This window comes from Triturus cristatus, chromosome 5_2 (genome assembly GCF_964204655.1).
Source record: "Triturus cristatus chromosome 5_2, aTriCri1.1, whole genome shotgun sequence".
Classification (NCBI taxonomy): Eukaryota; Metazoa; Chordata; class Amphibia; order Caudata; family Salamandridae; genus Triturus; species Triturus cristatus.
The window spans coordinates 533,775,170-533,789,749 of record NC_140588.1 but is presented as its reverse complement, the minus strand read 5'-3'; the positions used below and the strand labels follow the sequence as shown (position 1 = coordinate 533,789,749).

At 47.9% G+C, this 14,580-nt stretch overlaps 1 protein-coding gene across 38 annotated transcripts in view; it reads right to left on the bottom strand.

Annotated features, from left to right (window-relative positions):
- CLASP2 (cytoplasmic linker associated protein 2) overlaps window positions 1–14,580 on the bottom strand; it is a 1,832,463-nt gene that overhangs the window by 844,670 nt on the left and 973,213 nt on the right. For all 38 annotated transcript variants that reach the window (XM_085607571.1, XM_085607579.1, XM_085607573.1 and 35 more), the window contains one exon: window positions 2,278–2,337. In XM_085607571.1, coding sequence (XP_085463697.1) covers window positions 2,278–2,337 — 60 coding nt within the window. The remainder of the gene's footprint in view (window positions 1–2,277; window positions 2,338–14,580) is intronic.

Sequence of the window (14,580 nt, the reverse complement as noted above, 5' to 3'; positions counted from 1 at the left end):
GGAGAGTGGCATGGGGTGGCGTAGAGTGGAGTTATGTGGTATAGAGAGAAGCAGAGTGTCGTAGAGTGTCAAAGAGGGGAGTGTCGTGAAGTAGAGAGGAGTGGTGTAGGGTGGTGTAGTGTTGAGTGGTGCAGAGTAGAGTGCAATGGCGTAGAGAGCATTGGGGTAAAGTACAGTGGTAGAGTAGAGCAGACAGGGTGACGTATGGTGCAGTAGTGTAGAGGTGAGTGCCACAGAGTGCAGTGTCGCAGAGTACAGTGGAGTGGCGTGGAGTGGCATAGAGAGGAGCCACGTAGAGTGGAGTGGACTGGCATAGAGTGGACCGGAGTAGAGTGCAGTCGTGTAGAGCACAGTGGAATAAAGTGCAGTGGTTTTGAGTAAAGTGGTTTAGAGTGCATTGACAGAGTGCAGTAGTGTAGCGTACAGTGGTTTAGAGTAGAATGGCATAGAGTACAGTGGCGTAGAATAGATTGGAGTGGAGTGGCTTGGTACAGGGTAGAATGCATTGGCGTAGAGTGTATTGGCATAGAGTGCAGTTATGTAGAATGGAGTGTTGCGGATTGGAGTGGTGTAAAGCGCAGTGGCAAAGAGTACAGCAGGGTGGCATAGAGTGCACTGGCATAGAGTAGAGAGGTGCAGAGTACAGCAGAGAGGCGTGGAGTGGCGTAGAGTGCAGTGTTGCAGAATGGAGTGGAGTGGTGTACAGTGTACTGGTGAAGAGAAGAGTGCAGTGGTGGATTCTGTACTAAAACCTGAAAGGAAACTGGATTGAGAGTCAAGTAAAAGAAGATTAGATTCCAATTACTGGGTCTGACATTTAACCTCTGTCTTTTAATACGCAGCAAATGTGGCAAGATAAGAACACGATTTACAGGCCTCCTCACAGAAGCCAGCACTTGTGGAACAATACAAGAAGAGGTAGTGAAAGGGCTTTGCTCAGTGGTACGGATTAACTCAAGCTGGACAGCCTAAAACAAATAAAACCAGCCGATAGAAAGCCAGAAAATGTGACACACAACCCACAAGGCCAATGGTAAGCAACGGGCAGAATGCATTCCCAGGGAAGTTTTCTGAATGTCCCAAAGATTTCTTTAGCAAACAAGACAGCTGCGCTGTCTGGTAGGCTTCGACTTAAAAAGAGTGTGTCTATAAAATGGATGTGAAAATACTATTTGACTTTAGGCATTTCGAAAAGAGAAAATGCAAAGCCCAAGGATAAGAGAGAAAAGTACACAAAATGTATAATTATCTACAAAAAGATTGAGAAAATATGACACACAGGTTATGGTGACATTAAGCTGAATAGCCTGGATATTAAACAACCCACATAACCTTCATCAAATTCCATCATTTACAGTTGCCAAGGGCACTGACACCACTAAAGCCACCATATAAAATGGTTAACTACTGACTAATCAAGACACTTACTTTCCTCCATCTGGAGGGATTGTATTGCCCCATAGGGATCTAGATTGTCAAATGTTTATTTGCAGGACCATTAGTTGCCCTCGTTTGGTTATCTTTCTTGATCTGGTCTCTCCAGTATATCTTCCATATTTTACTTATCTTCCCAACCCAAATGACAGCACAGGACACATCTTATAGCTGACAAATGGGTACCCACTTTATTGAAAAACCAAACAAAATGTGGGAACGAAAAGAATCATCAGGAACAACCCATACAATTTAATAACCTCACCTTGCAATAGTTTTGGGGTCTTTATATTTCTATTGCTTGGGTGGAGTTTCCAGTCAACGTCAACCACATATGCTTATATTAAACATAGGCTCCCTTCAACTGTAGAACTGTGCCCTTTGCAGTGATAATGAACAGCATGCATAACACATCCTTTGCTATCAAGAAAGATAAATCAGGAAAACTATCTGTTTTGAGCAGCCTAACTACCCCCACAAAGGTTATTTGCTACTGTTGTTAAGTAAATGCATCACAAAACAATAAGCCTGAGGTAGTAAAGAGCACATGTTGTAGGTAAAAGAACTCAAAGATAAATCAAACAAATGATGACAAATCTGATTAATTTAACTTAACAGAGAATACTACTAAGTGCTATAAATATACATAATCAGTATTAAATACAGTTAGTACAACAATGAAACTGGGAAAGTTTATTACCAGATGAGCAAGACACCAATCTAGTGCACAAAACATTTGAATGCAATAAAATATTCAATCTCATATCTGTGTGCAGCTCTAAGCATTGCAGTGTTTTTGTGAGCAGAGCGTTATAAGAAATGAACATCATATCAAGTTCATACCTTTCTAATGAATGGGTTTGCCACTCTTGCAATAATAGATCTAAAAAGTCAAAACAGCGCCTGTGGAAATGAAAAAGAGAATTAATGTAGAGGACAACATCCAAGTTGACACTCCAATTCTAAATACATCACATTAAGGAACCTGTTAGCTTTCACAAAAATTCCAGTTACTCTACAGAAATAGGCACATACAAAAGACGATTCACTAGCAACATCATCATATATTCTTAGCACAGGAGTAAGGAAACCCAAGGCCAGACAAGAAAAAACAGAAAGACCACCCCAAAGGACACAAACAAGCAACTCCTCTCTCATTACGCTGTAGGTTTATGACATTATTTACCTATGTTTCAACACTTCAGCCATAACTTGGGACCAAACATTCCTCAAATTCAGGGAGAAGCCTGACAAATGTCTACTTGCCCACCAAGAGACAATCAAACATTCCTTTATTATTTCTCTAAGGTAGGCTCTGATGTTGTGGGAAAAATTGAAAGAATTCCTGAAGAGGTTTGGAAGAGGCGTACAATCACGTTACTCTAAAGTGCATCCATAAACCTTACTTAAGCATTTGTCTGCACTATAGATTGGAACGGAGAAGAGAAGTTCTTGATTTCCTCAGTGGCAGGTGAATGTCATCCTCAGAGAAAAGACCTAAGATCCAAGGTGCAGGCTTTTAAGTCATGATACTATTTTGTTTTTTAACCAGAGACCTCAGACCTGTCTGAGTTGAATCTGTAGAGGAGCTTCACAACATTCATAAGGGCTATGGCAGGAGGACTTCCCTCTGCTGCAGAACCTGGAAATGCCCTTTTATAATATGCAACTCTAGATGATTTTCCACAAGAGGGCGGGAGTGAATATTTTGTGTGTTTCGATAGAGCAGGGCACAACAGACAGACGTTCCCTGTGTGGCTGTGCACGTGACTTCAGCTGTCATTTTAGTGGCCTAGTCTGCACAAAGAGCCAATCTGGGCACCCAAATTAGGCAAAAAGATTCAAACCAACCCAACACTATGGAAAGCCATGAGTAAATGGAACCATTGATGCAAGAATGGGCCACGGCAGCCCATCCTACTCAAAAGCAGCAGCCTAGCTTGTAGCCCACCGAGAAAATGTCAGAGTGAAGAATCCAGATCCGGCTGGCCCTCAGCCAAGAGGTGCATTAAAAGCAGCACAAGCTGTTCAATAAACAGCATGAGACGTTTTAAGCCAACTATCTGATTCATTCTCAGATGGTCTGCTTAGCTATGATCAAGTGATGTTGGTGAATTTAAATTCCTGTTAATAGTTAAAGTTTGAAATGAATTCATGAACAGGGCCGTTCCTTCACAGTTTGCTCCGGCAATTCCCCTCCTATCTATATTTAGCAATTGAGGAACGGTTCGTCAAATGTTGAGTGCGCACAGTATTCCCTCGCCTTGCCCCAGGCTATTCCTAAAAATTCAGAATGATTTGTAAACTCAACCTAACTTTATTAAAAGTACATGTAGTATCTGCAAGGCAGAAGCGCTAAATTGTCTATGCAAGCATGAAATTTGGTAGAAGAGATATTGAGTACATCAATGTATATCATTGATTTATAGTTTTGTCAGCATTCAAACCTATATAGACTGTCCGAGTCTAAAAATGTTGTTAAATTGTTATCTATGTGACTAATGCTTAAATGCATTCAAGGAGAAAATGTTCCAGGAATAGCCTAAGTTGAGTATGTTGTGATATAATTCATAGAATGTTGGATGAGGTTTAAGCCGGATTAAAAATGTTAGTTACTTTCAACACAACATTTCTGGTGGAAACATTATATTCTTGCAGATTCTTCACCTTTAGAATGTCTTCCATGAAGCAGACTGGCTCTAGAAACTTTTTTCCACAGCAATAGCTCTTCAGCATTACCAGGACGCACTATGCATCATTTGCTACGATTGTGCCCACCTCCAGATGTTCGTATATAATATGACAACTGTTGAACTGACGTCATTGCTTAGTATTTTTTCTGACCAGAGAGGAATCAAGAGAGCATTGACAGTGACAAGACAACACATGATATATCTGCAAAGTTTAGGATCTTATTGATCATGGCAACAACTCACTAGAGGGAAGGAGGGCTGTGAGAAATCTGCATCAAGATAATGTATCCAGCAAACAGATCATTACTAAAGGTAAGTTACCTTTAATTCTGATGGATACATCTTCCTGCAGATTTCTCATCTTATAAATGAGTTCCAGTGCAGTAAATTCAGGAACTCAGGGCTGAACAGAGCAAGTTAACCAAGTAAGTCGTGCAATACAGACCAAAGCACCAGTCACTGCATGCATGGGTTGTGAGACAGTTTAGCAAAAGTATACAAGGATTACTCCCTGGTTACCTAGCAGAAGTCAACTATCAGGCCCCCTCTGATGAGGGCTGTGGAAGCAGCCACGGCCCTAGTGAAGTGGGCATGAATGATTGCCAGAGTGCCCTTCTTGGCCAAGACATATTAGATCTTTAAGAAAAGGCTAATCCAACCTGACATTATGCATGTGGTCACAGCCTTATACCTCAAAGAACTGATCATCTGCTCTCCTTATGAGTGCAATCGATGCAGTCAGATAATGCATGTGTAGGGTTCTGTGTATGCAGCAGTTTCTCCTCTTCTCATTGGTAGGATGAGGGAAGGATGGAGGAAGTGTAATGGTCTGGAAGGTGGACTTGTAATGGTCTGGCCGATGTGAAAAACAGATACCGTTATTAGTATAAAAGCGGTCCAGGTACAAGGAACCAACTTACCCAAGTAGAATTCTATAGACGGTTATCAAACTGAGGGCCTGAAGTTCTCCAAGCATGAGTAAAGAAGTCACCAAGAAAATAGTGTTCAGGGTGAGAAGTCTAACTGGACAACTAAGAGGAAGATGGGGTCAAATGCAGAGCATCAACAGATTGGCATATCAAATTAATCACGACCCCTCTGGGGATCAGGTGTGTTTGATCTTCATGCACCCTCTATAGGACTCCCAACAGAAGTGTTATCAATGGAAACACATAGAAGTGTTATCAATGGAAACACATTGAGCATGCCTCATGACCGACTAAAATGAAAGGCATCCCCCGGGAAACATTTCACAATCCCAGGAAAATTTCCTGTTGTGGGGCCAGATGAAAAAATCCATGCATGGACACCCTAATCTGGAGAACATCGTGTCCCTCATTTCAGGGTGAAGTTTCCACGTGGGATCCTCTAAGTTAAGACCACTCAAGAGTATCCACTCTCCAGCTGAGGGAGTGTGGAAGCTATGTCTTCACTGTAAAAATGTTCTGTTACTGGCCCCATAGCTACAGTAGAATCACCTCCCAGAACACGGTACACAACCCACACCATCCTATCTATTGATGTAATAGATAGTTGTGCTGTCAAAGAAAACCTGAACGGTGCTCCCTGAAAAGGGAGGGAGAAGGCCTTCATTGCAAGACAGACCACCTGCAGCTCCAACACATTTATGTGCAAATGCTTCTCCACTGTAGACTAAAGGCATTGCATTGTGATGTCTCCCAACTGAGCAGCTCAGCCCAACAAAGAGACCACAGTAGGCAACACTTCCTGAAGGGTTAAGAGACAACTCACCAACAAAATGAAGGAGTACATTCAGATCCCAGATGACTGATTAAAAGCTCTGCTCTTGAGCCAAGAGGCTTCCTTGGCAAATGAAGGGCTCTCATTAACCATCTAGTGTGGGGCCACCAACAAGATGCATGCCCTCCGCCCTCCGCTCTCCCTCCCCGCTCCCGCTTCCCGCCACCGCCATTAGCCCCGCCCCTTTTCTCTTCTGTTCCCTCCCCGCTCCCGCCTCCCAGCTGCTCCGCCCACCCGCGCACTTGGCCTTTAAATGGCGACCGCGCGACGCAGGTGAGTGTGACCCACTTGTGGGACACCCCCGCGCCGCACGGCCACCAGCTGCTGCGTGTGCCCCAGTGCCTGCCTTCTGCCTCAGCGCCGGCCTCGCTGCCGCCTTGAGCGCTCCCCTTTGGTTTTCGCCGGTTTTTGACCGAAATTTGTGCTTGTTTTCTTTGTATGCCGTATGATCGTTTGTTAACTGTTTTGCCTCCGTTTTGACCTGCATTGTTGCCTGTATTTTTTGTACCGTTTCTTCTTCGTGTTTTGCCCTCCATTTGTGCATTTGTGCTAGTCTCCTTCCTGTTTGCCCGCCTACCTCGCCGCCCTCCGCTCTCCCTCCCCGCTCCCGCTTCCCGCCACCGCCATTAGCCCCGCCCCTTTTCTCTTCTGTTCCCTCCCCGCTCCCGCCTCCCAGCTGCTCCGCCCACCCGCGCACTTGGCCTTTAAATGGCGACCGTGCGACGCAGGTGAGTGTGACCCACTTGTGGGACACCCCCGCGCCGCACGGCCACCAGCTGCTGCGTGTGCCCCAGTGCCTGCCTTCTGCCTCAGCGCCGGCCTCGCTGCCGCCTTGAGCGCTCCCCTTTGGTTTTCGCCGGTTTTTGACCGAAATTTGTGCTTGTTTTCTTTGTATGCCGTATGATCGTTTGTTAACTGTTTTGCCTCCGTTTTGACCTGCATTGTTGCCTGTATTTTTTGTACCGTTTCTTCTTCGTGTTTTGCCCTCCATTTGTGCTTGTCTCCTTCCTGTTTGCCCGCCTACCTCGCCGCCCTCCGCTCTCCCTCCCCGCTCCCGCTTCCCGCCACCGCCATTAGCCCCGCCCCTTTTCTCTTCTGTTCCCTCCCCGCTCCCGCCTCCCAGCTGCTCCGCCCACCCGCGCACTTCGCCTTTAAATGGCGACCGTGCGAACGCGCAGCGGTCACGCGCAGCGGGCGCGCCGAAGGCGCGCCAAAGGTAAGCCCGTCTGCGCCCGTCCGCGACCGGATCGCGTCCAGCGCCAGGACCCCTGGCCCCCGAAGACCCCGACCGACCCGCCTGACGTACTCCGCCGCCACCCTCACCGCACTCAACACCGGCCGACTCCCAGAATGCCATCAAGCCACTCCACGACGTACCCACGGACCTTTCAGCTGCCACGCCTGCAAGTTCTCCTGCATCCGGACCAGCCACGCACCAGCACCCGCCAAGTCGAACACCAGCAGCACCCACCTCAAGTGCATCCTGCTCAACACCCGCTCCGTCCACAGACACGCCATCGAACTCTGGAACCTTCTAGACGCCACAGCCCCTGACGTTGCCTTCCTCACGGAGACCTGGATGAACGCCTCTTCAGCTCCCGACATCGCCATCGCTATCCCAGAGGGCTACAAGATCGTCCGGAGGGACCGAAACGCCAACCAGATGGGAGGAGGCATCGCCATCATCCACAGGAACACCATCCGTCTCACGACCAGCACCGACAACACCCTGACCAGCGCCGAACACCTGCATTTCCACATCCACACCAACCCGAACACCACCCTCAGAGGCACCCTGATCTACCGACCCCCTGGACCACGCACACAATTCAGCGAGGACATCGCCGACTTCGTCAGCCCGCATGCCCTCCCCTCCGCTGACTACATCCTCCTAGGAGACCTCAACTTCCATCTAGAGAACAACAACGACCGCAACACCAGCACCCTGCTCGACAACCTCGCCAACCTGGGACTCAAGCAACTGGTGTCCACCCCCACCCACCTCGCCGGACACACACTCGACGCAGTCTTCTCTTCCAGCACAGACATCGACTTCAGCCACGCCACAGAGCTTCAATGGACGGACCACAGCTGCGTCCACTTCACCTTCAAGAGAACGACGACCCACCAACACCAGCAACAGGCCGCCCACAGAAGCTGGAACAAGATCACAGCAGACCAGCTCGCCACCTCCCTGAGCCAGCACCCTCCTGCCAGCTCAGCGAACCCCAGCCAGGCCGCCGACAACCTCACGAAGTGGATCAGCAACTGCGCGGACGAACTCGCCCCACTGAGGACCCCGCCTAGCAGACCCGGCAGCAAGAAGGCTCCATGGTTCACCGACGAACTCAAGAGCTCCAAGAAGAACTGCCGAGCCCTCGAGAAAGTCTGGAGAAAGGAACCGACACCGGACAACAGGACCTCCTTCAAACTTGCCACCCGGAAACACCACCAGCTGATCCGCGCCGCCAAGAAAACAGCATTCAAGGACCGGTTGGACAACAACGCACACAACTGCAAGGAACTCTTCAACATCGTGAAAGAGCTTTCCAACCCCAGCGCAGGAAACAACGACATCACCCCATCGCAAGACCTCTGCAACTCCCTCGCTTCATACTTCCACAACAAGATCGCGGACATACACAACAGCTTCTACAACCAACCAACGCACACCATGACCGAACAACCACCCTCCACCACCACCCTCCACGCCTGGACCCCGATCAGCACCGAAGACACCATCCGCACGATGAACTCCATCCACTCCGGATCACCGACCGACCCCTGCCCTCACCACGTCTTCAACAAGGCCGACGCTGTCATCGCACCCCACCTGCGAGACATCATCAACACATCCTTCGACACCACCATCTTCCCTGAGAGCTGGAAACACGCCGAACTCAGCGCTCTACTCAAGAAACCAACAGCGGACCCCACCGACCTCAAGAACTACCCCCCATCTCGCTCCTCCCGTTTCCAGCCAAAGTCATCGAGAAGACCGTCAACAAGCAGATGGCCGCCTTCCTCGAGACGAACGGATCCCTCGACCCCTCACAGTCCGGCTTCCGAGCCAATCACAGCACCGAGACCGCCCTCATCGCCGCCACCGATGACATCCGAGCCCTGATGGACAATGGAGAAACAGCGGCCCTCATCCTCCTAGACCTCTCCGCGGCATTCGACACGGTCTGCCACCGCACCCTAGTACGGCGCCTCAGCAACATCGGAATCCAGGACAAGGCGCTGGAATGGATCATCTCCTTCCTCGACGGAAGAACACAGAGAGTCCGCCTACCACCGTACAAGTCAGAGGCCTCTGAAGTCATCTGCGGCGTCCCTCAAGGATCATCTCTGAGCCCCACCCTCTTCAACGTCTACATGAGCCCCCTCGCGGCCATCGTACGCAAACACAACCTCAGCATAATCTCCTACGCCGACGACACCCAGCTGATCCTCTCCCTGACCAACGACCCCACCGCCGCCAGAGCCAACCTGCACGAAGGGATGAAAGAGGTAGCCGAGTGGATGACGACCAGCCGCCTGAAACTGAACTCGGACAAGACGGAGGTCCTCATCCTGGGCCCCTCACCCTCCGCCTGGGACGACTCCTGGTGGCCTCCAGCCCTGGGCACCGCACCCAAACCGACAGACCATGCACGCAACCTGGGCTTCATCCTGGACTCCTCCCTCTCCATGACCAGGCAAGTCAACAACGTCTCCTCGGCGTGCTTCAACATCCTACGCATGCTACGGAAGATCTTCTGGTGGATCCCCACCGAGACCAGGAAAACCGTCACCCAGGCCCTCGTCACCAGCCGACTGGACTACGGCAACGCCCTCTACGCCGGTACCACCGCCAAGCTCCAGAAGAGACTCCAGCGGATCCAGAACGCCTCAGCCAGACTCATCCTCGACATCCCACGAACCAGCCACATCTCCGGACATCTGAGAGACCTTCACTGGCTCCCCGTCAACAAAAGAATCACCTTCCGCCTCCTCACCCACGCACACAAAGCCCTACACGACCAAGGCCCGAGCTACCTCAACAGCCGAGTCAACTTCTACGCTCCCAAACGCCACCTCCGATCAGCCAACCACGCCCTCGCCGCCGTCCCCCGCATCCGAAGAGCGACTACAGGAGGAAGGTCCTTCTCCTACCTGGCCGCCAAGACCTGGAACTCCCTCCCGACCGACCTGCGCCTGACCCAAGACCACCTCTCCTTCAGGAAGAAGCTGAAGACCTGGCTGTTCGAGCAGTAGCGGCACCCCCCCCCCCCCCTTGAAACCCTACGGGTATGTAGCGCGCTTTATAAGTGTCATTGATTGATTGATTGATTGATGTAGGACTTGCAGTACCAGAACCTCTGTTTGAAACAGAAACATCAGAATTATATTCTGAATATCTGTAGTTCTCTATCGACGAGGAAAAGCCTTCATGAGGTTTGTGTCCAGTAGTGCCAATGTAAATGTCAGCTTCTGCATGGGTGTAAGATGAGTATAGAGATCAAATCCCTAATCGGCGATAAGGGTAACAGGATGATGAGGATGTTCCATTACCAGTACCAGAGACCTCATCTTCACCAACCAGTCATCTAGTTATGAAAATACATACACTAATGCACTTCTGACCTCTACAGTGAAGCTCCCACAGTTCTTGGTACTGCCATGAAAACATGTCAGCCCAAACAATAGAATTGTTAACTGACAGTGTTGGACCCCAGGGTAGGACAGCATTGGAAAATGGAAATAGGTGCGCTGGAGGTCCAAGGATGCCAGCCAACCCTGCACATTGGTGGTCAGCAGGATGTGGCTCAGAGACAGAATCTTGGAGTTGCCAAATGAACAGTTTGAAGAGACGAAGATTGAGAATGTGTCTCTCGTGTTTCTTGGAAAGTAAAATCATGTGCCCCATCTCTTCTACAGGCATTCACCTGTTAGATGTCTTTAAAGAGCAGGGCAAGACCCTCTGCCCAATACCAAAAGGGAGGCATTTGTAGGAGATCATGCTTTGGTGGAAGGAGCGTGGTCCAGAGGGCAGAGCAGAGACTGGAGTATACAGGGCTTATGTATTAGCTGGATGACCCAATGATTCCTCGTGGTCTCTCAAGTGGAGGGCAGTAGAGACTGGATCGGCTGATGTTATTGATGGGGGGGGGATATCCTAAATCCACCTAATCTCCAAAAGAAGCAAATCTGATATGCCATCTGAATTGGCGGTGTCTAGCTGGGACTGTTGAATCCGGGAGAAGTCTTGAAATGTGCTGTACTGATGGAGGAATTGCCTTGCTCAGGAAGCCAGGCACAGCAAGTGAGCAATAGCTCTTTTTTGTAGCATTTTAAGGAGCAGTCTGTTTTCTCATCAAGTAGCCAATCACTATTGAAGGGCATGCTCACAAGTGTGACTTACACATCTTTTGAGAAGATTGTAAATGCAGCACAGCAGTGTCAAGAGACTGCCGTGAACATGAATGAAACAACAGTTGACGCAGAATCTAGGCCGCACTTCAGGATTTGTTTGTATGCATCCCAACCATCACTTACCAAATGTTAGGTCTTCATGTGGTCAAGGAAACTGATGACGGTCATTTCTGCCAATTCCCACATCTGCACAGGAGGCATTGAGTGTTACGAGTGCAGAAAACAAGACTAGCAGAAACGTAATACTTTTCAATCCACAGAGGGCAGCGTCTGAGACCTTCTGTATGTGAAGCGATAAAAGAATTTAGGATAATTATTACAACGGGAGTTTGTAATAATAAACTTTCCAGTGAGGGGAGTGACAAGAATTTTGGATCAACTGGGAAGACCTCTGCCGTCTTGCAATTTGTCTGTGGATTATTGGGCACATTAACATTTTCCAGGGAGCTATTATGTACTACATAAATGCCTCATTTAAGGGCAGCAGAGGTTCTGAAATTGCTTAGGTCTGAAAGATTTCACTTCAAAATTAGTTTCCGCAGATGGCAAGGTCTGTTCCAATGTTCTTTTGCTTATCATAGCGCCAACGTGAATTTAAAAAAAAAAATTCTCTGATGAAAAACCAATGGGGTATGGGATATATCCACCTAAAGAAGTATCCAAAATATATGCCTTTTGTTAATCCAGGTAAAGACCAGTGTCAGTGTTGTATAAGTGGTGGAAATTGCAAGCTTCGAATCGATCGCCATCTGTATGACCATAACCTTTGTCAGGCATAGCAAGAACATCCGAAAAGGTTCTACCATCCAGGCAAATCTCTAGGCCCTGAGAAAAAGTTGTGTAACAATTTGTCATCAAAGGAGGCCTTTGACTTTCTTTTTTCCACCCAGATGATACAAGCTGACTTTGAGTGATTCCAAAGCATCTTTAAAGGTGGTGTCTGTGTCTTAGGTTGACCTGAATGCATGGAGCTTCGGAGGAAGCTGACTTATTTGGCGGTACTAAGGCCAGAGCATGTGGAGGCATGGCATCAGGGTTGAAGTTGCAGGAGATGCCAAACCCAGAGGATCAGTTACACTCTTAAGCAGTGGCCCAGAGGGTAGGGGAGCTGTACTGAAAATATCTAACATGGCTCTTTTTAAGGCTTTGAATATTACAGAGTCAGCTGATGGAGTTAGAAATTCCAGCTACATTTATTTTAATGTTTTAATCGGCTCACACAACGAAGAACAGCCCGGTGTCCAGGTCGTTGAAACTCCAACTGTTTTGTCAATGAAGAAAAGGAGCTCCTATTCCTACGGTGATTTGTGTGGGGAAATCTTTTGGGAGATCATTCTATGTTGTATAATTTACCTGTAGGAGAAAAGGAACACTTTGGTGAATCTCTGTATGCCTTGGCCTCTCATTCCTTAAAGAAACACGAGTCACACATTGAGGAGTTTGGTTTGGATACAAGACATCACATGCAGATGTAATGCTTGTCGGCTACGAGCATATTTCTACAGCATCTGCTACAAGTTTAAACCCTGAAATCTTAGAAGACACCTGACCTAGCTGGGGCTGAAAAACTGAGGAATTTGGTCAGTGAAGCTCTGACAAAAGCTCAAGTCCTGCACAATGAGGCACTAAAGAACGGGAACAGGCACCAACGTGCCAATTGTAATTATATTTATATAGCGCTTACTATCTGTGAAAAGGCACTTAACTGCTTTGTGACAAGTAGCATGCTACTCCAAAGCTCAAGGTTACCAGTAAATAGTTAACAGATTAGTAATATGTGCTTCATTATCTTAGTAGGATTAATTGAAGTTAATTAATAAAAGGGATGATGTGAGATATTACTGGGAGTGGTGGACATGTGTCTGTTAGTGGAATTAACTGGATAGAAAAGAAGGAAAAGTCTGGAAAGCATGTTTTGGGGTCTATAGTAGACAGAATGTTTTGGGACGAGTCAGAGAGTGGAGGGAAAAGTAAGAAGTGGAAGGTTTAAAAATAATAATAAAACAATTGTGTATATATCCATATACATATTGAAATATATACACATGTGTATACGTATATACAGACAGATACACATGAAACTTAGTCATATCTCTATTAAATAAAAGAACGAGACCTATTGCATTGCAAATGCTTGATGCTCTTACACTGGGGAAAAACAAAATTGCGCTATACAACTTGAATATTATTTAAAATCCCAGCTGTGGTATGTGAAGAGAAATGAATATGAAGGATTGCAGACTTAAATCAATCCAGTGATTATTTCAAGATGAAACATGAATATTTAGAGGTGGTAAAGGAACAGAATAAAGGTCAATTTACAAATGTCCACATGGGATGAGATGCTACCTTGTTGCACCTTCTGCATGAGATTCACTTAATAAGATGTCATCTCGCTGCATCTTCAGCAACGAGTTATTGCAGCGCAATGTCTCGACTGGTTGAAAGGCTTGGACAGCCGCAACCTGCAAGTTATTAGATCTCAGCAGCCAGCGCATTATCGAACTGAGCAATACGTCTGAAATACTGCTTGTAGCCATGATGTCGGTCCATTGGATGCCCAAGCCAGAGTTATAAAGGAGGGGGCGGTCTAAGAGGTGAACCGTGCAGTGAAGACAATGCATCCCCGTCCCCCGCCCTTCCCCCACCCCTCCTCCACACCAGTGAGAATGTCCCAGTGTACCTGCCCCTAGCACAAAGGGAGAAAGAAAGACAGAAAGTGAGGGGGATGTAAAGTAGATGGAAGGAGAAGGAAGGGAATACAGTAAAAGTGGTTGTGACGCGAGAACATAGGGAGCACAAGGTAAAAGGAGATCTAAAAGGAGAGAGCATTGGGAAGAGAGGTGGGGGAGAGAAACTAGTGGAGAGGCAGTGGATATGTAGAATGTGAGAAACCGAGGGAAAGGGGGAGAAAATCTGGGGTATGGAGCATAAACAAAGGAGGGGGAGCACAGACTAAGAGAGAGAAGGTGGGTGAGGAGGGACAATGAGGAAAGGGGAGGCAGAGAGTAACGCGCTGAGGACCCAACCCAGAGAGAGGGGGAGGGAACAGTGAGGGGGAGAGTTACAGTAAGGGAGGAAACAGTTATAGCGGGGACGGCAGTAGAGTCTGAGAAAAGGAGATCGAGGGGGACGATATAAGAAAAAAAGCGATCGCTTTCACTTTCGCGATCGCTTCAAAAACAAAGAAGCCTGCGAGTGGTGCGCGCGCGAGCCACAGCGAGCCATATGGTTTCATTTATCGCGCCCGTGTCTGGGCACAATAATTGAAACC